The sequence below is a fragment of the Diceros bicornis genome, chromosome 18 (genome assembly GCF_020826845.1).
Source record: "Diceros bicornis minor isolate mBicDic1 chromosome 18, mDicBic1.mat.cur, whole genome shotgun sequence".
In the NCBI taxonomy this organism is placed as follows: Eukaryota; Metazoa; Chordata; class Mammalia; order Perissodactyla; family Rhinocerotidae; genus Diceros; species Diceros bicornis.
The window spans coordinates 23,246,199-23,270,455 of NC_080757.1; the positions used below are offsets into that span (position 1 = coordinate 23,246,199).

The 24,257-nt window shown below is 57.4% G+C and overlaps 1 protein-coding gene across 1 annotated transcript in view; it reads left to right on the forward strand.

The window, feature by feature from the left end:
• Positions 1-1,255: 1,255 nt before the first annotated feature.
• The window catches only part of TMEM132E (transmembrane protein 132E), a 50,680-nt gene continuing 27,678 nt past the window's right edge, over positions 1,256-24,257 (forward strand). The window contains exons 1-4 of the mRNA XM_058562023.1: positions 1,256-1,322; positions 1,712-1,885; positions 2,108-2,343; positions 7,601-7,690. Of these exons, the coding sequence (XP_058418006.1) occupies positions 1,256-1,322; positions 1,712-1,885; positions 2,108-2,343; positions 7,601-7,690 (567 nt within the window). The remainder of the gene's footprint in view (positions 1,323-1,711; positions 1,886-2,107; positions 2,344-7,600; positions 7,691-24,257) is intronic.

A 24,257-nucleotide genomic window follows, 5' to 3' on the forward strand; every position in this document is an offset into this window, starting at 1 on the left:
GTGGCGCCCGGGTCTCGCCGCCCGCAGCCCAGGCTGGCGCGGCGCTCGGCTCGCACAAACTGACTCCGAGCGAGCGAGAACCGATGCCCGGCTGCACCGAGACGGCGGGAGAGCGGGCATCCAGGGGCAGGGCGGGGGCGTCGGAGAAAAGGAGGCGTCGGAGACTCTGAACCCCGGAAAAGTTCAAGGTTTGTGCAGGTCCCCCCGGGGAAGGCGAGGAGCGAGGCGTAGCAGTGCGCCCCTCTGCCGAGACAGTAAGACCTGGGAGGAGAGGGAGGCTGCCGGAGCTGCCGCGTGCTGGCGGAGCCTCTCTCCATCCTACTACGCTTACGGCCGGGAGGCTGGAGTCGGCGACCCAGGCAGGAAGGGTTAGAGTCAGGCGCATTAGCCGGCTTTCCCCTTCCCTCTCTTCTCCAAGCCCCATCTCCATGGGGCAGCCCGTTCTGGCCGCGTCACCCTCGCCCCAGCCGCGGAGCCGCTGCCCCGGCAAGCGGCGCTGAGCCGGCCTGGGGGGAGCCCGGGCTCTGGTCCAGACTGGAGAGAGCGCGCTGGAGCCGGGCAGCGAGCTCTGCGAGGGGACGAGCCGCTGGCCACCCGCCTCAGGCATTCCGTCCCGGCGTCGCCTAGGATGGTGGCTGTCCGCGTCGCCGGTCTCAGCACTGCACGGAAACTTTTCCTTCTCCAGATGGATTAAAGTTGCCTGGATTTTCTCTTTCTTTGGGAAAGAAATCATTCATTTGCACTTAACCCGGGATTTTTATGCTGGAGCTGCAGCAGGGCGCTTGGAAGGAAGCCTCGCTATCCATGTGGGGTTACTACCGAAACCGGAGAAACTGGGGCTTGCGTTGGAAATCTGCACCCTTGAGCGAGTTCGGATTCGAGCTGGGCCGCGGGGCTGGGGGATCCTGCGCTTGGCTCTAGGCAGCCCCCGAGACGCCGGTGGCCACCGGGCCCCGGGACCGCACGTGCGGCTCCCCTCTCGCCGCACAGATCCTGCAGGGGGCACCAGCCGGGGGAGCTGGAGGCTCCTTCCGCCCGGAGCTGCGCCCCCACCAGCTCCGAGGGTGTAGCCGGCGGAGCCTGGGACGCCCCTTCCCCTCAAAGTGTCCCCGAATTGCACTCCCTGGCCCCCCGAGCCTCAGCAGAGACAGCCTGGCGCCACGGCCACCCTGAGTTGGATGTGACCAAGCCCAGTCTGGGGACAAGTCGTCGTCGACTGTTGCCCCCTCGACCGACTCCCGCTCCCGCCTCGACCATGGCCCCAGGGATGTCGGGCCGCGGCGGCGCCGCCCTACTCTGCCTCTCGGCGCTGCTCGCCTACGGTAAGTGTCGCGGCGCGGACTCGGAAGTGAAGATGCGGCGGGCGCCGCTGGAGGGGGCACAGGGGAGACTGGAGAAAGGCGAACCCCCACCCCCTGCACTCGCAGCCGCCGCTCCCAGCTGGGCATCTCGGGCTGCAGCTCGAGTTACCTCCAGCCCCCAAGCCCTTTGGCGGGAGCGGAGGCTGCGAGCCCCGCCCCGGGGACCGAGCCCGGCCCAGGAAGGGGAGGGGGGCACGGGGGGGGAGGGTCCCTCCAGGCTTCCCCTGGTTAGAAAGAAGGGTCCAAACCCGAACGTCTGGGGGCGTGTCCGCCCACGGAAATCTACAGGGATCTGAGGGATCCTCCAGATCGCGTCCAGGCCGCCGCTCCTGCCATTCCCTCCCCCGCAGCCGGCGGGGCTGGGGGCTTTGGGGTCTGCGGGGATCGTGGCTTCCTCCGCCGCTGGCGCGCAGGCCGGTGCGGGGCCGTGCCGCCCGCTGGCACGCTTCCTGCGGCGGCCCTCGAGAAGGGAAGTGGACTGACAGGGCCCGGGGAGCCGCGGCGGCTCGCCCGCCCGCCGTCCTGTGAGCTGCATCTAAATGGCCGGCTTAGCCGAGCCCGGAGAGCGGGGGTCTGGGAAGCGGGCGCAGGCCGGGGCGGCGGGCGGCGCGCGGAGGGAGCGAGCTCTGCGCTCGCGCGTTCTGCAATCTGTTGCGTCTGCTCCCCAGGCTCGCCTGGGGCTCCGAGGTAAAGGAGGTGGGAGAGGGAGGGGCCAGGGTTGGCGCGCTTCGCCAGTGGGACACCAGGGATACGCGTGGGGAACAGAGGGTCTCTGAACAACCCCCAGGAGTGGGAACTCAGATCCGACGGGAGGAGGCGACAGCGGGCCTTCCGCAAGCTGGAGGCGCTCCAGGAGGCGAGGGCGCTGACCGAGGGGGAATGGAGAGAGCTGGTGGGGAAGGAGAATGGAGAAGAGAGTCCTTCTGCCCCTCCCAACATGAAACCAGCCGACCCGGGACGCATTTCTCCAACCAGCAAGGGGGTGAGGGGGGACTTGAGCCCCACGCTGAGGGATGAGCCTGGACAGGTTGGAGAGGCAGTGGGCTCTCCGCGTTGGTGGAGGACCCTCGATGTGTCGTGCTCAGCTTTTGCCCACATCTAACCAGTTCTCAGGAACCTGCCAGGGCTCCGTGAGCGCGCCCAAGGTCTCTAACCAGCGGCCTCTCTCGCCCTGACCAAGACGCATTCTCAAGGTTGAAAGAATAATGAAAGGAACTGGCTCTGGGAGTCCAGGGTCCTGAGGCCAGGAGGGGTTGGGGAACAGGCTGACCTCCCCCTAGGGATGGATTGGTTCTTCCCGGCTGGGGAGTGACTACAGGGGGAAGGGGGGCTGTTTTGTGTTCAGTTCACCAGACTCAGCCAACCTCAGTTCTTTATCAGGAAAATGGGCAGGGCAGCGTTGGGGGTGGGGTTGGGCAGGGGGAACGCAGCTGGGAACCAGAAATCTCGGCTCCGTGTGTAAGACTGAGGGCAGCCAGGGGCTGGGGAGGTGGGCTCTGCATATCTGGCACTGGAGTGGCGGCGCAGTGCTGGTGACCCAGTCCTGGCGAACAGGGAGTTTGGGCGCCCAGAAGGAGGAAGGCGAGCTCAGACCTGGGTCTAGGTGTGGTTCTGCCCCCAGCCTGCATCCTGCTGCCAGAGTTCCCTTCCCACGGCTCAGCCATGGCCCCAGCTCTGGGCAGCTCAGATGCTCTGGCTCCCACTGCCTGCCTTCCTGACACCTCAGCCTGGCATTCAAGATCCTCTCTCCCTCTCGCCTGCCAGAATCCTGCCTGCTTCCTAAGGCCCAGCTCCAGGTGGGCCTTGCTGTCCTGGCACCGCTTCTCTCAGAGTCTTAGCAACCTGCCTCCTCTTCTCCTTAGATGTCAGTCTTCTCTGTGCCCTGTTAGTCCTGGAGACGGGGAGGTAGAACCCTGGGCTTATTCTTCTCTGTCCCTCCACACAGCCAGGGCTTAGCACAGTGCCCGCCACACGCAGGGCACAGGGTTGGTGGTGATCTGAAAGAAGCTATGTGAGGAGGTGGGGTGACGGTCCCCCACAGAGCAGGCATTTCCGCCTCCTGATTGTCTATCTAGCTCCCTTTCCAAGCTTCTTCCCTGTGTCACCATCCCATGCCTCAGTCTCCCCTTCCTCAGGGTAGGGTGCCAGTAGGTGCTCACAGCTTGGGGACCCTCCAGATGGATAAGGCCAGAATCACAGAAGTTTCTCCCCCAAAAACCTGTCTCTCCTAGGCCTTTCCCCTTCAGGGCTGCCTAACACCCCCCCACACACACACACACACCGTCCCTCTCTCAGGAAATGGGTACATGGGTTTAGCCTCACTTCAGGCCAACTCTTGGTTGAGATTTCTGGTCTCTTTGAAGATGCTGTGGTGGGGGAGCATTTGCTCATTTCTTGTGCCTGGCAGGCTACTGAGGCCGCAGGGTTCTGACCTCACAGCCAGACTGGGAGCCGAATAGCCTGGGTTTCTGTCTGACTCTGGCGCCGTCGGGGAGGGTGACCTTGGGCTGCCTCCCTCGTATTCCCCATCTTCCATAAGCAGCGTGGCCTCTGGCCCATCCCTCCCCTTCTCACTTTCTGCCAGGACTGCTGGGCAGATACCTTGACTGAACAGAGCCCCACTACCTTGCAGAGCCCAGCTCAGCCTGTGGGGTGGTCTCCCGTTCTCCTGCGCTGCTCCTGGTCTCAAGTCTTCTGCCAGAGAACATCTGTGAAGGCCATTCTCCTGCCTCTAGTCTTTGGGGAAGCTTTCTGCTCCATTTTTAGTTTAAACAGGAGTTTAGCGGGGCAGGGTGGTGGTTAAATCTGTTGGAGAGCTGATTATGCCAGCCCCCTACTCAGTAGCTTTCCCTGGTTCCCCATTGCCTATAGGATCAAGGATACACTCTTTGCCCCACTGGCATCCAAGGCCCTTTATGATCTTGTCTCAATCTGCATCTTCACTTCTGTGATACTGCCATCCCTCCATCCTCCATGCACCTTATGAGGTATCGCTCTTCTCACCTTCCTGCCTTTCTGCTTCTGCACCCACCAGCCTTCCATCTGGAATACCCTGCCTCCAGAATCCTTACCTAGCCTTCAAAGCCCAGCTCAAACATCACCTCTTCCAGGGAGTCAGCCTAGATTACCCCTTGGTTTATCAGCAGCCCCCACCCCGCCAACAGAAGGCATTGATCTCTTTCTGGTGCTGCCTTTCCAGCACTCCTCACGGGCTGCAGTGTCTCTGTGTGAAGGATGTATGTGGGCATACTTACATGTGCACCCCTCCTGATCCCCACAGACTTGTATTTAGGGCTGGAGCCATAGTTTCTTCGTTTTTGCTCCACTCTCTAGTGCTTGACTCAGAGTAGGTGCTCAGAGGAAATGAAAGGGGTGGGAAGACAACTCTATATTGGGGCGCCTCCCAGTGTCAACTGAAAAGGGAGGTCTGGGGTGTGAGGCAGAAGAGGGGAAGGAGAGGAGACAGGTAGAGACAACAGGAAGAGAGCAAGGGGACGGGGCAGGGCTGTGCACGCCCCTTGAGTGGCACATACGGGATCCATGTGTCTGGGTGATGTGTCATAACAGTCCCACAGGATATGAATGTAGTGTCCCATGGCGCTCTGAATACGTGACCTCAGATGCATATGTCCTCACCTATGGGGCCCCCAACCCAGCAACCTGGAGTTTCTCCTCTGGGTTGTGTTCACGATTCTCCCTACCCCTTGATCACCCAAGCTCTGGACTCCTTCAGACGTGCAGGAGGGAGGCCGCAGGAGGACAGGGTCAGCCCGGGAGGCCCCTCACCACTGGGAGTGAGCGATGATGCTTGCCCCCACACACGCCCATCTTCTTCTTGGCCACATGGAGCCCTGTGCCACAACATAGCCTTGTTAGTGTTTAAGGCCAGTAGGTGGGGATGTGTTATAAACTTGGTGGCAGAAAATGAGCTTTATTGGAATCCATTATGAGGATGGCTCAGTGCTTGGCTGCAAGAGGTGAGGCCACTGTGGAACACCAGGGTGGGCTCCAGGCATCTCCCAGGCCCTTGCTGAGGACTTGCCTGGAACTGAGAGACCCCAGGTCTAATATGGTAGTGCATGCTCGTGATGCTGCAGAAATTGAAACCCTTAGAGGCACCGACTCCGACCCCCAGGGTCTGACCCCCGACCTGGGGCAGGGGGCGTGTGCTGGGGGAGGGTCTCGCTTTGTTGCCCTACACATGATGATGTCCATCCACAACAATGAAAGAGCATAGAACCACCAAATCCAACCCTCCCGTGGATGTGGAAATGGACCCTCCAGAGGGGAACGGCCTGGCCAAGGTCATCCTGCCCATTCGTTCTAGAACCGGGACTAGCCCCAGAGCCCAAAGGAGATTCGTGAATTGGCGGTCTGCTCTGGGCCCCTCGGCAGAGATTCCGCCCTCTCTGTTATACTCTCTCCCTCTGGCTTCTTCCAAAGATGTGCTTCTGGCCTCAGCTAGTCTCGGGTCCCAAGCGGTCAAGATAATCGGTCACCAGTGGCGTTAGTAAACCTTGCCAAGCACTACAGAGGGCTCGTGGAGGGGTTCAAACCCGAATCTTCACTCCTTCTCATGAGCTTGAAGTCGAGTTGGGGAGATGAGAGAAAGGCCCAGACTCTGAAATGCAAGGCAGTTTGACATCAGAGTCCCCAGGACACAGCACGTGTGGGTTCAAATCCTGGCTTTGTCATCAGCTTGCTACACAGCCACAGGAACGTGATCTCCGTCTGAGTCTTGTTTTCCTCCTCTGCTGAGAGAGGGGACGATGCCCCATGCCCCCCGCGCCCCCTCCCAACTCCCCTGTTCTGCGATGGAGATGGTCCTGTTACCTCCCTCAGGTCTATGCTAACGAGTGGATGCGATTCTCCCTTCCCGCTCCCTCCCTGGGGTCTTCCTGACTTCCTCCTCACCAGTGCTCGGCACAGAATTTTAATAAGAGATTAATGAACCAGTTGCGGGGTTGTTTTGTTTTTTTTTTTTTTTGAAAATAAATTTCTTTTTCTCTTTTTCTGCTCTGTCTTTTTAAATGGAACGTGGGCCTCCTTATCATCAATTCCACTGGCTGTGCCATGCTCCAACAGTCCCCAAGGATGGGGCAGGGTGTCGGGGAGCGCCAACACTCTGCTAGCTACTGCATCGGTCTGTGGCACTGGGACAGGTGAGGCCTGTGGGGCAACAGAGAGGGGACAAGCCGCCCTTGGGGACACAAGCTGAGAGTCTGGAAGTCATTATCTTTTCTCTATCTTGTTTGCCCCTTTTAGCTCCTCTTCCTTCCCCCCACCCGCCCGCTCACACATCTCCACCCCAGGCCCTGCTGGCGGGCAGACAACCCAGCAGGGTGAAGTGGAAAATGGAAGCAATTACCTGGATTATTCAATGCTTGTTGCACGAATGAATGAATGCAGGAATGAATAATTCAGTGCAAAAAAGGGTAGAAAAGGTAATGGGAGAAAATCCTTTTTTGTCTAAATGATCGAGGTAATTATCTGCCTCTGTAAAGTTCTGCTTTTTGTCAAACTCAAATCCTTCCTGCTGCATTCTCACCCACACCTTTTTGGCCTATGCGGATGGACAACTGGTTTTTCTCTTCTCTTGAATGACTTCCGGTTCAGTTCAAACTGGTGGCAGAGGGCAGGATGTGTGCTCGCTGGCAGAATTTCTCAGCTTGTCTCTGTTTCCTGGGCCCATCTCTCAGGAGCCTCAGAGCTGGCAGAGTGATGTGCCCAGGGTCACCTGGATAAATGGATGACACTCAAAATGGTCCAGGTTCTCAGTGGCATCTCCATCCAAGAATCCATGTCTGAACAACATCAGACCCTACAAGGCAGGCCCCTGGCCCTGAGAGAGGACAGGCAGCCAGGACACCCTTGACCCTGACCCCTCCCCAGGGGCATGGCTCCAGAGGTAGCCAAACCGTAAACAGAATCAGCTACCATCACACTGAGGGACAACCTCTCTGCTTTTCTGAGAGAAAAATCTTCGGTTTCTTTCGCTATTTCGATTCTGATTTTCTAGCTAATCATCTGCCTTTACAGAAAACTCGCTCCGGTGTGTGGGAGTTACATGCGCTTGTTTGGACAGGGGTCTTACAGCGCTCTTCTCTGGGAGTGTGACAGCCAAGATGTTTGCAGGCTCTGTGTGCAGGGGATGCAGGCCCGACTTCCCCGGGTCCCCGAGTGCCCCCAGTGACTCCGGATTACCCGTGCTTTGACCCCTCTGCTTGTCCCTGTTGTAGGTCTGCGAGCGCTCAGTTGGTGGCCCTCCTGCCACTGCCAGCCCCCTGCCTCCACATGACCACTACAGCCCATGCCTCTTAGCCAAGGAGGTGCCCTGCCCCGGGGCGACCCACGCTCTCCCCTGCCCTGTCCCTCCTGGGGAGAGACAGGCGTATGGGGCCTTTGTCCAGCAGGAAGGAACTCTTGGATTGGAAATAGGAAAAACTGCCATTTTCTCAGCTGCCAACACAGCAAAGAAACGATCTCAATTTTCTGTGGCTGTTCTCGGCAGGAGAAAAACTGCCGGCCGCCAGCCCCGCGCATGAGAGGTCTGGAGTGCTGGGGAAAGGAGGCGAGGTGGGCGCGGGGGAGGTGGGGGGATGAGAAGCGGGGGACTGGTGTAGTGCACAGGGCTGGGCTCCCCACTCGGGCACCGCAGCCCTCCTGCCTGGGAAGCCCTCCCCACCCCAGCCCCACTCACCATACACCTGTGTCTGAGCAGCTATGGGACTATCTAGTTATCTTAATAGTCACTTGTATTAACTGAGCAGCTACTGTGTGGCACGCCCTGTGCTGGGCACCAGGCGTCACTCCTGTGGAGCCAGCAGGAGACTCTGTTCTGTTTCGGCGTGGTCCTGATGCACACAGCCCTCCTCCACCCTCACCCTTTCCCTGCACTTGGCTCTAAAACCAAACTGCCTGGCTTCATCATTTCCTGTGTGATCTGGGGCAAGTTACTTAACCACTCTGTGTCTCAGTGTCCTCATCTGCAAATGATTATAAAGGTACCCAACTTCTAGGGCGGTTGTGATGAGTAAATGAGTCATTATTCCATGTCAAATATTTAGAATAGTGCTGGCACGTGCTCAGTGTCCACAAATGACAGTGGTCATTATTATTGTTATTGTTAGTACCTGCCAGGCACTGAGTTAAGTGTAAAGATAAAGAAAATACAGTGTCTGTCCCAAGAGGAGCTTCTAAGGTGGTGTCCTGGGGAGATGGGCCGTGTCTGCACCGATTGTGATGGAATGTGGTCATAGACGTGTTGGAAGGGCTACTGTGGTGGAGGGAGAAGTCCTATACCTGTTGGAGGGATCAGGGGAGGCTTCATGGAGGAGGTGTCACTTCAAGAGGCCTTAACCAGCTTCGAGAATTCTGCCTCTAAAGTCTCATCAGTCAGCATCTACTGTGTGGCTGATACCTTGGGGAAGACAGAAACTCAGGGCAAGAAGCGTCACTGGCCTCCCAGCTCTGAGTCCAGTGCGGGGAGAGAGCCAAGGCTGCCTGTGTACCAGGATAGGGGGCTATATGCAGGGTACATGGTTGAAATTCTTTACCTGGATGATCTCCTAAGACCTCTCAGAACTTTGACCCTATGTTCCATGCAGCGCTGGGGAGCTGTTGAGTGTTATAGAGTGAGGGAGTGACAGGATCAAGGCAGGGTTCTCAGAAGGACTTGCTTGGGGACCATTTGTAGGTTGGAGCAGTGTTGAAGGAAGCTGTGGCAGCAGCTGATCCGAGGGCTCTTGGGATGGGAAATGACCACTAGAAGTCATCAGAGGTCCCACCACATGGCAGAGAGCCCACTCTTGGGACCAGGGGGACAGATGGGAGTGCTGGCTCTGCCTCTTCCCAGCGGCCTGACTTCTCTTTTCTGCTCCTTGGTTTTGCCTCTGAAAGACTGAATGAGAGGCACAGAGCCTGCAGCAGCCAGCGCAGGGTTTGAAGCCATCTTTCTTGTTTCAGCAGCTAAGGCCAGAGAGCGAAAGGGACTTGCCTGTGGCTCACAGCTGACTGACGCCCCGGGGGTACAGGAGTGTCTACTTGCTTCTCCACTCGGCAATCCTGGGGAACGTGGCCGAGCAGAAGAACCGAGAGAGACAAGATCTCCCTCGCTATTTTTAATAGAGGCCCAGCCTCCCTCCTCGCTCCTCACCACTGAGGGGTCAGATCTGCTCAGGGGTCACTGTCAGCGTTTGGGCTCCAAGAAAGCCTCAGAAGAACCAGTCGTGTCACAGAATGGTGGTGGGTTTTGGGGTTACGCAAATGTCGGTTCGAATCCCAGTCGGGTGACAGTGTGGCTGGGTGACCTGGGAGCACCTGCCTGCCTTGTCGCCTGAGCCTCAGCTTTCCCGTCTGCAGAATGGGAGTAGTAGCATCATCTCTTGGGCCGGGCTGCCCCCAAGACAAGATACCACAGCGTGTGTAGAAGTGCCAGCACCAAGGCTGAGAGCCTGCTGGAGGGCTCGTAGACGGGTGGGTTCCGTTTGTTTCCCTCTGTTCTCTCCCGGAGCCAGGCCTCGCTGCTGGGAAGCACGTCGAAGACCATGCCAAGGACTTCCCGGAGAGCTGCTTTGTAGTAGTGGGGCTGTTTTGTTTTGTTTTGTTTGGGGTCTTATTTTTCTGACCCTTGATGCCTCCTAGCAACATGCTTCTTATTTTAAAAACTGCAGTGGCCAGCTGCCGGCCCCTCTCCCTCGCTCCCTTCCTCCCTCCTTCCTTTCCCAGGGGAGCAGCCACAGCATCACCCCCCACCGTTCCTGGTGCCTCTCCTGCCCAGGGTGGAGGAGGCCTTCCTGGGTGCCGCAGCTGGCTGCACTGCAGTGCCAGGGTGGTACCCGGCCGGCGAGGCCAGGGCTTCCTAAGATTTGCATCTCCTCCACGGCAGCCCCAGGGTGGGCATAAAGGCTGCTTGTACACCGGCAAGGCAGGCAGCCCCGCCTCCCCAGGCAGCCAGAGCCTTTGCCAGAATCAGGTCTAGGGTTTTGGGGAGTTTCTGACACGGAGCTGGAGCCGGGTGTCCCTGAAACACTTGCTCTGATGCATCCTGCAGCCTGAAGGCTCGTGGAGACCATGGTCCCACAGCTAACTCCTCTCACTCTTCATTCTCAGATTCCTCATCTGCAAACAGTAGGAAGGAAAGCAGACCCATCCCCTGGGGGTGTTGGTGGCGGGGTACCTGAGGTGATGCCCCCTGCCGGCAGGGTCAGAACTCAGGCCCTGGTCACTGTACCATTATTCATGGGGAGCCACAAACAACCCGATCCACCCCGAGGGCCCCTCACCTCCCCAGCCTCCCACCTCATTCCTCCTCTCCCGCAGGTGTTCTGTGCTGCATTGCCGGTCTCTCAGCTGACTGCGCGGCCTCGGACAAATCCTTTCCTCCCGCTGGAGTTGAGTTTCCTGTCTTTGAGATCAGGGTGGCTGAGCTGGGTCAGTGCTGTCCAGTGGAAATATACCATGAGCCACATGTGTTATTTAATTTTTTTTTTTAGTTATCACGTAAGAAAAAATAAAAAGAAACGAGTGAAATGAATTTTAATAATATATTTTAATCAATATATCCAAAAGATGATCATTTCAACATGTAAGTGGTATAAAAATTACTGATGAGATATTTTACAGTCTTTTTTAAATTTTGTATTAAATCTTTGAAATCCCCTATGCATTTTACGCTTACAGCAGCACATCTCGATTCCAGTTGCTCCACAGCCACGTGCGGCGAGTGGCTGCCATCCTGGACAGCCCAGGGCTGGGTGCTCCCCTACCGAACTCTCCCTCAGAGCTACGTCTGGGGCCCTCGAGTCAGTGCTCTGGGGCCTGGGGAACTGGGCCACTGTCCTCTCTGCTGCCCTTGGAGGTTCCCCGCCCGGCATGGAGCCTGCTTAGCTCCTCTCCAGCCCTGGCGTGGTTCATGCTGGCCATGGTGACTCCATTCATGGAGCTCCCAGAGGCCACTTTCCTTCCCCCTCTGCCGGAAGATCCTGGAAACATGGGGTAGATAAGTCACTCTCCTGCTCAGAACCCTCCGCCGCACGGAGAGCCAGCGCCAGAGTCCTCACCGGGGCTGACGAGGCCGGCATGATCTGTCCTCTTCCAGACAATGCCTCTGTGACCGTATCTTCCTTCCCACCTGCTCGGCTCCAGCCAGTGTCCTCCTCGCTATCCTCACACATGCCAGGCACTGAGCCTCGGGGACTTGGCTCTTGCTGCCCCTCTGCCTGGCCTTTTCCCCCAAATAAGCATCACTCATCCCCTTACCTCCTTCAGGCCTCCACTCAAATGCATCTTACCCGAGTGGCCCTCCCTGGCCGCCCCCATCCAGAATAGCCCGCCCACCCTCACTCCGTCCCCCTCCCTCTGACGTACTGTGTAGTTATGTGTCTGCTTGTCATAGACTGACACCCCCTGCCCCCAGTAGAATGGGAGCCCCTGAGAGTGGGGGCCACATTGCTTTGTTCACTGCCGGCTTCCCAATACGTGACCGGTGCCTGGCACAGAGGCAATGCTCAATACAGATTTGTGGAATGAATGAGTCAGAAGGTTGCTCCTTCCCATCCTCTCGTCCTTTCCACCCGGGGAGCCACTAGGAAGAGAGATCTGGGAGCTAAACGGGTGACGGACCAGAGGGGGGACACTTATTCCTTCATTCACTCATTTATTCACTCATTCATTCATTCATTCATTCACACAATCATCCACCACATCCTGGCTTTGTGGTTTTGGGAAAATTACTTCACTGCTCTGTGGCTCAGTTTCCATTCCTATAAAAGGGGATAATAAGAGTTCCTTCTTTATAGGGCTGTGATAATGAATAAACGAATTAATACATGTAATGAGCTTGGGCAGTACCTGGCTTGTAGTAAGTGCTCCATAAAAGGTGGCTGTAGTTTTATTCACGCCTGCCCCACGCCAAGCACTGTGACAAACACTGGTCACACAGCAGGGAGGAGATGGTTATGGGCTAATGTGGGGCAAGGATGCAGACAATTCCAGTGCAGTGTAATCAATGCCAGGGTGGCAGAGGTGCAAATGACTGGCCTCCCCTGGACTTTGGAGAGGGGCAAGTGTAGCTTCCTGTTGTTTTGCAGCAGCCACTGCCAAAATCTATGTGCACCGCTAAGTTGAGCGCCAGCAGCATCGTGGGGTGACCATTTTGTCCAGAGCCCCGCCCACCCAGCTACCACAGGGTACTGGGAAGAGCACAGCCCCGCAGTTAGGGAAGCTCGGCTCTGCCACCAGCATGGGGGGAGTCACTTCTGTTCCCTGAGCCTCAGTCTTCATATCTGCAAATGGGCTAGTAACAAACAGCACCTACTTCTTAGATGATGGGGATGGAATGAGCTCATGGACGTAAAGCACCCAGCATTGCCTGGATGCTTGATAGACAGGAGAGACTGTGATTGCTCTCACTATTGAAGTGCTGCCCCAGGGAAGGGGGACAGGTGTGATCTCCTGAAGGGGCCCTGCATGTGGCCGGCACTCCGTCAGTGCTTGTTGAGTGCTCTGGAAGCTGGTTTGCACTCTGACATCCTCTCTGGACTGTGGCACAGAGGGGCCACTCAGTGAGCTGAGACACTTAAAGTCCAGGAAACTTGAGTCAAGGGAGCTCGATGGGCGCTGCGGGCCCCTCTCATCCTCAACATCCCTATTTGAAAGATGAGAAGACTGAGGTCCAGAGAGGAGAAAGAGCTCAGCCTAGGTCACACAGCCGTCCAGCATGGCAAAGCCAGGCCTGAGACCCGGGTCCCTGCCCCACAGGCCACTGGGCTTGTTGTTGTGTCTTCAGAGGTTTTGCGTGCAGGTGTTGGAGGTGTGGGGGGATGTGGGGGTGGGCAGCATGGCCAACAATCACTGGAGGAAGGTGGTTGGTCGCAGATCAGGGTGCCCCCCCCACCTCTGGCTTCCCCAGGGGCCGTATCTCGGGGATGCGCCTCGGCAGACATGATGTTTACTCAGAGTAACCAGATTCCATCTCCGGTAATCACATCACAGACAGCAGGAAATGTGAACTGTGGGGAAGGCTTTGCTAAATGTGCCACTGGTTTTATTTTCCTTCCATTTCCCTCCCCGGGCCCCCTGCTCCTCTCCCTCCCACATCACACACACACAAACACACACACAGGACCTGTATTCCCCAGGCATGTGGTTCCAGCCTCTGATCCCAGCCCAGTGAAGGCAAGTGTGTCCTTGTCCAGCCTTAGAAGAGCGACTTCTCCTGTCTGGGGGGGTAGGCGGGAGGAGGGGGTATTTGAGGGTCAGGTTCTCACCCCCGAAGTTCCCCACCATGACCAAGGAGTGCGGAGCCCTTAGAAGTGCAAAATGGCCACCTCACCCTTTATCACTTTGTCACAGGTAAGCCTCACCTGTGAAACTGCTGATCAAGGTCCGCATTATGTGGATGACGAAACTGAGGCTCAGCAAGGGGGCGGGACTGGCCCAGGTCACAGACAGGAAGAGGCAGAATGGGCTCTGGCTGCAGACACTGTCTTCCGCTCCCCCTGGGCCCTAACCCCCTGACTCCGTGGCTCTAAGTCACAAAGCCCCTCTCCCAACCCCCAATATCATAGAGGAAGCATCACACCTGTTCAGCTTGGTCCCAGTGCCTCACCCATGCAGGCGCCCCAATTACAAACAGGGAAAGTGAGGCATGGAGTGGCTGGCTCATCCACTGGTGCCAGCTTCCCTCCTCCTCATGTGTCTCTGCCCAACATACGCTCCCTGCCCATGCCTTTTCCTTGGTTCCTTGCTGCTGCCTCCGGGTCTGCCAGTCAGATTTGTCAGACTAGAGCCCTGCGGGTCCTCCCCCTCCCACACCCCTCGGAACCCAGATTCTCCTTCTCCATATCCTTGCATAGCTGATCTGCATAAAACCTTCCCCAGGCCCTGCCTTTACAGGCCTTCATCTTTTCTCTTCTCCCTAAACGGCCCCTAAATGATTTCTGTAAATTGCTCTAAGTAGCTCAAAAAAAAGGAAATAATAACTCAGCGACTGGCTGCCTGACCAGAATGTCGATGGCTCCCCTGCTGCCTGCCCGTGGCTCCCGGCTCCTTTCTGCCGAGAACCCAGACACACGGCCCTCCGCTCTGTGTGGGGGAGCTGCCTCTGAGACCCTGCCCCCCACCAGACTGGGGGCTCTCCCCAGGGAGCTGTGCCTGCCTCATCAGTCTGGGGCTCCTCCAGAGAAGAAGGTGCCTCTCTCATCAGACTAGGGGCTTCCCCAGCAGAGGCGGTGCCTGCCCCCTCAGACGGGATTCTCTGGGGGCAGGGCTGCGGGGGGCACTCAGAAGCCCCTCTGGTTCTAACTTTCCTCTTCTGCAACCACTTCCTTACAGAGCCTCATTTCCTCTACCCCACATTAGAAATCTGGGTCCTGATTCTTAGACTGGGCTCTGTTTCATTGATTCAGTCCAGCATTCATTCATTCATTCATTCTACAGAGCTTTCTGAATACCTACTGTGCGCCAGACACTGACTGGACACGTGTCCTTCTGCAGATTTGGCCCCTTCGACGCGCACCTCTGACCAGGGCCCCCAGATCTGGGCCTGGTTCTCCTTGAGGTAGGGCATCCGGCCAAAGGGCCAGCTGAGGCACATGCCTCTGGACATGAACCCAGCCTCAGCCCGTGGCCACCATCATGACCCTGGCCTCTTTCCAGTGTGGGGAAGCAGAGGCCAGAGGTGGGAGGGCCCCCCAGCTCTATGAGACCCTGGCCCGGCCCACACTTCCATCATAATCTCCACCCACTGCCCCCTCCTCACTTCCTGCTGGTGGAGCCCCACATCTCCTGGCCCCTGGGGCTGAGATCAGGGTCAGCAGATCTTGATCCTAGCAACCTAGCCCCTAAATGGTGGTGTGGCTTTGAGCAAGTCCCTTCCCCCTTCTGGGCCTCAGTTTCCCTTTCTGAGATGTGACAGGATTGGACTCAATCGGTGACTTTTTTTTTTTTTTTTTTTGGCCAGGGAAGTACATAATATATATAATAGATAATACATGATAATATATAATATATATTCTATGGAATGCATGAAATGTATATAATACAGATAATATATGATACAGATCAAAGCAGAGCTGCTGGTTGGATGGAGAGTGGAGGTGTCTTCCTGAAGCCCCATCTGTCCCACCTTCCCTTGTCAGCCCATGGGAGCCCTGGGGACACCCCCAGCTGGCAAGCCCTGGGTCCCCTTAATCCACCCCTGAGGCCCCTTCCACTCCGCCATTGGGGGGCCTGGGTAGTGCTGATTGATGGGGGCAGCCCCTTCTCCTCTCTACCCCCGATTCTCTGGGACTCCCCTCAGTTTCCCAGTGCAGGTGAAACCCATGAGAAGAACTGGCTCTTGTCTGGGCACCCAGCACCCCTAGGACCCTTGAGTGAGTCCAGCCCTAGAACAGAAATGCAGGCATGAGAGCCACTCAGAAGGAGGCAAGTGGGCCAACCCCAGGACAGCCCTGCCTGCCCCACAGAAGGCGGGATTGTTCCAGATCAGATAAAGCCCTTTTGTCCTCCTCCCCGCCCTCCCTCTGATGTGCAGAAGGAGGAAGGAGAACAAACAGACACAGCCCTCTGCTTCCTCTCCCATTTAATTGGAACCCAATTAAGTGAATAATTGTTACACATGTGAAATCACTTTCCACCAACTTGGGGATGCTCCTGCACTGAGCGTGAGCCTACGGGACCCAGGCTGGCGCCCGCCCTGGGCCAGCAGTTTAGGGGTTCCACAGGGTGGGGAAGTGGTAACCTCCAGACCTCCAGACCCCCCAGCTGGAAGACATGCAGAGTGATCTGGTCCAGCCTCTGCAGCCGGAGCATAGCCTCTGGCCTCCAGCCTCACATAATTCACATTCAACCAAACTTCAGTGACCCAAAATGTGGACTCGCCATCCCAGATCCCACAGACACTCGCTCGGGCCAAGTCCACGCGGATGGAAATAAGTATCACAGTTGAGAACGGATGTGGGACCCAAGAAGAAACAGAGAGGGAGGGAGCCAAAGGGAACATTGCAAGCCTTAGGCAAAAACTTTTAAGATGGAGTGGGAGTGGGGTTCCTGGGGCTGCCCAGAGTGGGTCACTTCAGAAGAAACAGAGATGGGGTTTCTCCACCACAAGAGGGTGTAGGGAGAATCAGAGCAGGATGATGACTCATTCACATTCTGGAAACCTGCATAAGGAACACCCCACCGCGGGCGCCTGCTCGTGTGTTGCTCAACCACGCACTGTCCAGGGGTCGGTGGTCAGTCGCATGAGCGTGGAATGCCTCCTGTCCTCACCTTCAGGACCAGTTTGTCTGATGGCGGCCTCTGCGTCGGGGCTTTTAGAGCATAAAAACCTCATTGGTGACATCCGCAAAGTGAATGTCTGAGGCTGCCGCTTCCAGCCTGCAATGCAGGGGGAGGGGAGAGGGCAGGGGTGAGTTTGGGGAATCTGTGGATTCAGGTGTAGGGAAAGGGAAAACTTCTGTGAGACGTGGAACAGCTCAGGCAGTGGTTCTCCATCTTGGCTGCATGTTCAGAAGTTTTTTAAAATGCTAGTGCCTCGGGTCCCATCCCTAGAGATTCTGAATTCACTAATCTGGGGGCAGCTTGGGCTCCAAGTAAAGGAAGACCCTGATTGAGACTCACGACTCGAGCAAGATTTCCTAAACTTGGGGGGAGTGGGGCAGGAATCACCTTCTCAGGACCCACCCGGACCTTCTGAATTAGGATGGGTGGGAGGGACCTGGGGACCTGCATTTTATAAAGCTTCCTAGAGCGGGGACAGGCCTAGAGGGGATGCCCCAAGGCTGGGGTCCCCAGTTGAGAGAGGAGACTTGGAGGCCCTGGGGGCCAGAGGGGAGCAGCCCTGGGAAGGAGGAGGAGTTTGGAAAAGGTGTTGATGATGGACCTGTCCTATTTCTGAATGATTTGGAGGGAAATTCTTTTCATTTTCTCTCCTTCTCTTTCTCTCTCTCACCTAGTCCTCTGTTCCAGGAAGAACTCAGGGTAAGGCTCCTAGGACCACTGTTCAGTCTCATTATACACATAGCAGGTGCTCGATAAATATTTATTGAACGAATTATAGGTCGACTCTGTTTGGTGGGCTATCCTGGGAATGCAACAGCTATTGATAATATTGTCTCTATAGAGAAAGGTGTTGAAATGTGTTTGCAAGTTCTAATGGCCAATTTCCAAAGAACTTTTGATAAGCAGCCCATTTATAAGTTGGAGCGTGCGTGTGTGTGTGTGTGTGTGTGTGTGTGTGTGTGAGTGAGAGAGAGAGAGAGAGAGAGAGAGATGCACTGCTCTCAATGCACCAGCATGGAATCCACCCTTGGGGGTCTGCACAGAGGTGTAATACCAGGACCCGAATTGAACCCACTGGAGTGTTTCTGGAGACGGCAGAGTGGAGCATGGTCAGAGGAAGGACGGCCCAAGTGGCAGTTGAGGAGAGAAGCAAGAGGGAAGAGCCAGACAAGGCTGATACGTTGAGGGCAGGCAGAGCCCTGGGTCAGAGGAGCAGAAGTTAGGGGGTGGCCTCAGCAGAGCTGGGGGCCCAGGGAGGAGCCATGACGTACCCAGAGCATCAGAGTACCTAGTCTTGTCTGGGTGGCCAGGACAGCTCTGGCAGGTCGATGCTTCCAATCAGGAAAACACAGCTGTAGCCAGAGAGGGGCAACCATGAGGGGGAGGCCATGAGGTCATGGGACCACCTGCCCCAGAGCCCCTGGGCCCAGGCCCAGCTCACAGTGGGCACTCTATCAGTGTTTGCTGTGGGAAGGGAGGGGGACCGTCCCCAGCAGGGAGCAGGCAGACACCAGGAGAGTATAGGGGTGGGGAAGTGTCCTCCTGCCTTCTCACAGTGCAGGGTTTCGGCAGTAACGACAGGAATGCTGGGGAGAGTGTCACCAGAGGCCAAGGAGGACTCTGGCTTGCACCTTCTGAAGGTTTTCAGGGGACCCCAATCTGACCGTCACCCCAGCGATGTCAAGGAGCACAGTGGAAAGCTGGAGAGAGGGGAGCGGAAGGGGTGGGAGGCCCAGGCAGCACCTTCCCTTCCGTGAGCCTCTGTCAAGTGCAGGAGGGGGGCAGCATCTCCGAGGAGGTGTGACTGTCAGCTTGCCATCCAGTTGGCCCCCCGGATCCCTCCCTCTCCAAGGGCAGCCACTGACCTCAGAATGAAGGGCTTGGGAGAGACCCCCCAGCTCCCAGGGCTGCCCCATCCCAGCCAGGCTGTCTCTCTGAAGCCAGGCTCAGCTCTGCAGGGAGCTCTGACCTGGCGCTGGAGGCTGTCTTTGTCCGCAAAGTCCCAGCCCTACTTCCTGCTGATGAAGGACTCCAGAGAGGCGGCCATTCACAGGGGAGATGACCCTGCTGGCCTTGGGGGAGGGGGCAGTCCCTGACCACACAGGATGACAGTGATTAAATGTTCCAGCAGCTGGGCCATCGGGGCCCTCCCTGCTGCTAATTTGGGTCAATTAAGCCAATTTGTCTTTGTCGACTTGCAGTCCCTTCTCTGTAATGGCTCCGGCCCCTCTGGGGCCTCTGAGGAAGGAAGGAGCAGGGAGGCAGTGCCCTGGCTACACGGCTGTCTCTCTCCCACCCCCATCCCAAAGCCCCCGGCTCAGGGACAGTCCTGAACCTTGTGACCCCTCCCGCTGCACTGCCCGAGGGCCTCCACAGCTGTCATCCCTGGGGCTGCCCTGTAAGTTAGGTCAGGCAGGGTTAATCCCCATTCCACAGATGAGCAGTCGAGGGACCTCCAGGGAGGAGATGGCTCCAAGATAGTGGAAGAGAAGGGATGTGAGCCCGGCATTCGGAGCCCTGGTCCAGTGCTCTCTCACCGCACCATTTGGACTACAATTCCCTCAAGGCACTCCGTCTGCAGTCTGGCCAAAGGGACCCCTGCAGCCAGGGCCCCTGAGAGGTTCCAAGGAACACAGTTTGCAAACTACTTCCCCACCCCATCAGACTCCACCTTTCATAAGAAAAGGGAGGCAGGGACAAAAATTGGTGTCTCCAGAGAAAAGCTAGTTGCCTCTACTTGGCCTCCCAGCCAAAGAGAGGACACAGTCTTCTAGAAGGGACAGTAGTGTGCCTGGAAGCTGGGCCCTGCGAGAATGGGCCTGTCTGTCTCTAGAGCAGGCGTAGCGGGGCTGTGCCCGGACCTAGCCTCACCCCAAAGAGGGGCAGGAGCTGCAGCATTTCAGGCGAGCCAGTCAAAGGCCCCATCCCCAGACCGAGACACAGCTCTGTCCACCCTGAGCTGTGTGAGCTCGGATGGGCCCCTTCACTCCTCTAGGCCTCGGTTTCCCCATCTCTAGCATTGCAGGGCCTGCAGGGGACGTTGGGCTCGGACCCTACAGCCCTCACATTTGACGAGTCATCCTGGGGGGGAGGGGTGGGTAGAAAGGGAAGAGGCCTTTCTCTCCTCCATGCCTGGGAAACAGAGGGCTCCCTCTCCACCTCCATTCTGAACAGTGAGAGCAGATGGGACCTTCGCCACAATGAGAGACTGGCAGGGACTAGGAAGATTCAGAGCTTCATAGTGTCCGCTGCAGGAGGCTGCAGCTCAGACTTCATCCCCATGGAGCCAATCTGGGCCTCACACTCAGAGCACAGGGAGGGCACCACCCAGGGCAGTGGTTCCTGGGGAGGTCGGGGGGAGAAGAGAATCTGGAGCAGTGCCCCAGCAGGGCCAGCGTCCACCATGGAAATAGTCGCTGCCCCTTCAGATCCCACCAGATGGCTTCCTTTACCCATCGTGAGACCAGAGTCATTTACACCAAGGGCAGAAGATGGGGAAGGAGGTCCAAGTGGGAAGGAAGTAGGTGGACCGTCTGCAGAGAGAGATCTGAGTCCTCTCTCAGGAGATCTTCCCGGAAGTGCTAATGCAAAACCCTGGAGCCAGCTGCACAGGGCTGGGTGGTGGCATTGCCCCCTCGGGAGGTCTTCCCATAAGATGTGTCCCCCTGGCCGAGCCCGGCTCACATGGGCCAGGGTGAACCAGATGGCCTGTGCAGGGCCCGGAGGTGGTTTCCTGGTGTTAAGCTCCTGCATTAAGTTGTCTTTGTGGTCGCATCTAGGCTGATGGAAAGTGGGGTAGATGAGGGTCTGAGTGCAGGGTAGTGACAAGTGGAGGAGACCCTTTGAGGAGAAGCCACCTTGCATCTTGATGTATGTGATCTCAGATCCCCCAGCCTGTGGGTGCTGCTGCCTTTAGGGCAGGAAGCTGGAGGGTGACAGACTCACAGACCACCGGGAGCCGTGGGGCAGCTCTCAGGGCTAAAGGGACCCAGGGAGGGGCCAGCTCAGCCCCCTCCTATTATTACTAGTGGGCAGACTGAGGCCCAGGAAGGGCACAGCCTGTCTGAGGTCACACAGGGAGGAGACAGCTCCCCTGCCCGCACACTGTTTGGATATGCTCCATGGAGGCCCAGCCAAGCGTTGCTTTGCTGGTCGTATTTAATAAACCTCCACGCCACGCCAGGTGCCATGGGGAGAAGGGATGTGTGCTGTGCCCACTGCTCACAGGCATCCAGCGGACAGGGGATGCAGTGATGGCTGGTGGTGATGCTGAGCAGGACTGGACCCTGGAGGGAGCCCCAGGGGCCATTCCTTCCCTGGGTGTGGTCTGGGCACGGTCTGCCCCTGGCCAGCTCTTTCCCCTCGGTGTCCCCATGCCCGCCGAATCTGCCTTCTCAGCCTCATTGCGGCTCCTCTTCAAGGCCCACCACCGTCAGCCGTGGGCCCCTGTGGGCAGCCCTCCCCCTGCGCTGTCTCAGCCGTGCTCAGAGCCCGGAGTGCCAGACCAGGCCACTCACCCACCGTCTCCTTTGGAAACCCCACAGCTTTCTCACTGTGGTCACCCACCGAGCCTAGTCCCCCTCTGGTCCTCCTGCCTCACGCAGGGGACCTGCCTTCCTTCCACCCAGAGCCCTGTCACCTGACCTCTCCCTCCCCCACCTCCTCCCCCACACCTGGCCCTGGGTCTGGTTGGCTGAGCTGCTTTAAAGCAACAGCAACAGCAACAGCAGCCGTCACTTCCTGGTGCTTACCCAGTGCCAGGCGTTTCCCTAAGGGCTTTGCACATATTAACTTGTTCCGTCCTCGCAACAACCCTCTGAGGTGGATACAGGTACTGTCTCCACTTTGCGGACAAGGAGGCAGGCCCAGAGAGGGTGGTAACCTCCCCAAGGCCACACAGCAGCTGGTACATGTGGAGCCAGGACCAGGTGCAGGCAGACGGGTCCTGGAGTCTGCTCCTCAGAACGGCTTCTCAGGAAGGGTCCTCTCCTTCCTGGCTGCCTACGCCTCACTCAGACCCCCTCATCTCTGCCCTGGACCACTGTCACTGCATCCTCAGTGCTCTGCCTGGCCCCAGGATCTCCCGTGCAGCGACCTCCAGAAGAGCTCTTTCCAATAGGAAAATCTGACCCTGTCATCACCACCCCTCTGTGTTTACTAGCTTCCATCTCCCACTGCCTGTGTATAGGGCAGAATCCTGCCAGCTCCTCATCATGGCATCCAAGACCCCTAGGATCTGGCCAGCCCCTTCTCCTGTGTCCTCAGCCGCCTCTCTGCCCTCTCCCCGCAAACACACACACTCAGTGTGCTCCCCCACCCAGAGGACTGTCAGTGCCGAGCTCCCGGACCCGTTGATTGTTCCGCTGACCCACCTGCCCCTTGCTCTCCCTGGCAAACCCCTACACTCTCCCCGCGGGGGGGGGAGGGGGCGTCTGCCAAGCTTCTCAGGTGGGCTCCATCATTCCCCGCCCTGTGCATCTTAGTTAGCTGCCTGTGGGTCTGTCCCACCAATCGTAACCTCTCTGTACCCCACCTGGCCCACGGAAAGCCCTTGAAGGACAGAAGAAAGAAATGAGTGCATTTCGAGGAAGCTGAAGTCCTAAGTCTAATGAGAAGGATTTGTTATTAATAAGGATTGCTAACACTTGTTGCTGAGCACTGCTTCTGTGCCAGGCTTCGTGTCAGCGCCGGCGTCTCGTCCTCACGGCAGCCCCGTGAAGTGTCTGTTTCTGCGGTCAGCTCTTTAAAGGACAGGTGGCTGAGGCTCAGCGAGGTTGAGCAGCTGGCTCAGAGTCACACAGCTGGAAAGAAGCAGGACCAGATGGATTTGGAGCCACGTTTATGTGAGTCCAGAACCTAAGCTGCAGACCTAACCCAGCTGCCCAGAGCTGTCCAGGATAACGGGGTGAGCCTGGAGGGGCCAGGGCGGCTAGGCAGCACTGAGAGGGCCATGCCTGCCCTCTGCTGCCTGCAGAGCTGCTGGTATTTCTTGATGTAATTGGCCGTGAAGTCCTCAGTGAGCAGACTCAGGTCCCTCGTCCCTGACTGTCACATGGGCGGCTGGAGCCCTCCGAGCCTGAACCGTCTGATGAGTGAGGCTCAGCCCAGCTTCAGAACCCAGCTTCAACGCTGGGCCCAGCAGAGGTGTCACCTTTTGGAATAAGGGGGTCAGGTGCACTCAGCACCCTCACTCCAGTGGGTGGGGTCAGGTGGGAGGGTCCCCTCCTATGGAGGTCCCTCCCCCGCCATCCAGAGCAGGCCCATTGAGCCAGCCTCCCCTAAATAGGCTCCAGGCATCAGAGCAGCCTGACCCTGTCCTGCTGCCCAACCTGGGCTGCAAACGGGGAACTGCCCGGTGCCTCAAATAAGCTGTGGCCGAGTCTACAGGCAGAAGAAGGGCTGAGGCGACCCTTCACAGCCCCTCGTGAGCACCAGGGTTGCATGCACCCATGACGTCCCCTCATGAGCAGACGTGGCTGTTTGAGTTTCTCCAGCTGCATCCCATCTGCCCTCCCCTGGCTGCACCTCCCCTGCCCGAAGGACAGCACGGGGGTCCCCTAACCCCCACTCAGCATCTGCCACTCACCCCTCGCTCTCTCCTTTCCTTCTCCGCTTCCTTTCCTCCTCCACCTTCCACACAGCAGGCAGTTCCTAAGAACAGCAGCCTCACAGAATCTCGTGGTTGGAAGGTCATCCAGGCCAACCCTCTGCCTGTGCAGAAGCCCTGATCAGCATCAAGTGGCTAGGATCCTTCCGGGGACAAGAAGCTCATTACCCTACGAGGCAGCCCCTTCTATCACTGGCCAGCTCTAACCCCAAATTACCAACTCACTTTTAGTTCCAAGTCTGCCTCCCCCAAAATTCCGTTCACTGGTCTTAGTTCAACCAATATTTAGGGAAAACTTACTAGTGTCAGCTGGGGACTGGACATACGGAGATGAGAGTCTGTATCCACATCCTTGAGGGGCCACAGACCACAGGGAGGCAGACGAGGGTGCAAGGTGACAGATGCTCAGGTAGGGGGACCGTGGTTGTCCTGGGGAGGACACCTAACCTTCCAGGGGCAACAGGCAGCTCTCTTTCCCAGGACGCCTTCAGACGCTTTGATGCTCATCAGACCTGGGTTTGAATTCTAGACCTCTCATCTCTTAGCTGTGGCCTTGGACATGGCGAGGCTGCAGCGTCCTTCTGTGTAGAATCGGGATCACGGACACAGACTCTGGTGGGAGAATGGAAGAGCTCCGTGAATGGTACTGGCGTCGTTATTGTTAATTGTGCGCCCCCAGATGGAATCAGCATTTAGCACATCCGCACTCGTGAAGTTAAAACTCTGACCTCCAGAGCAGGACTTTACACTTGTCCCCACGTTGGAGTGAGCAAAGAATGGCTGGAAATGTGTCTCTGTGATCTGGCTGCTTGTTGCTTCTCAGAAATGAGGACCACAGTGCTCAGCAAAGAGACCCAGCTGTGGGCGTTCAGACCGCAGAAGAGTTAGAGCCTATCTTTTTAGCAGAGAGGGGGGAGCAGGCGGCCTTAGCATTATAAGAGGGTATCATCTGCTCTGTGCAGCCTCCTCCAGAATCTGAGGGCTATAGGGAACCTCCAAAATGT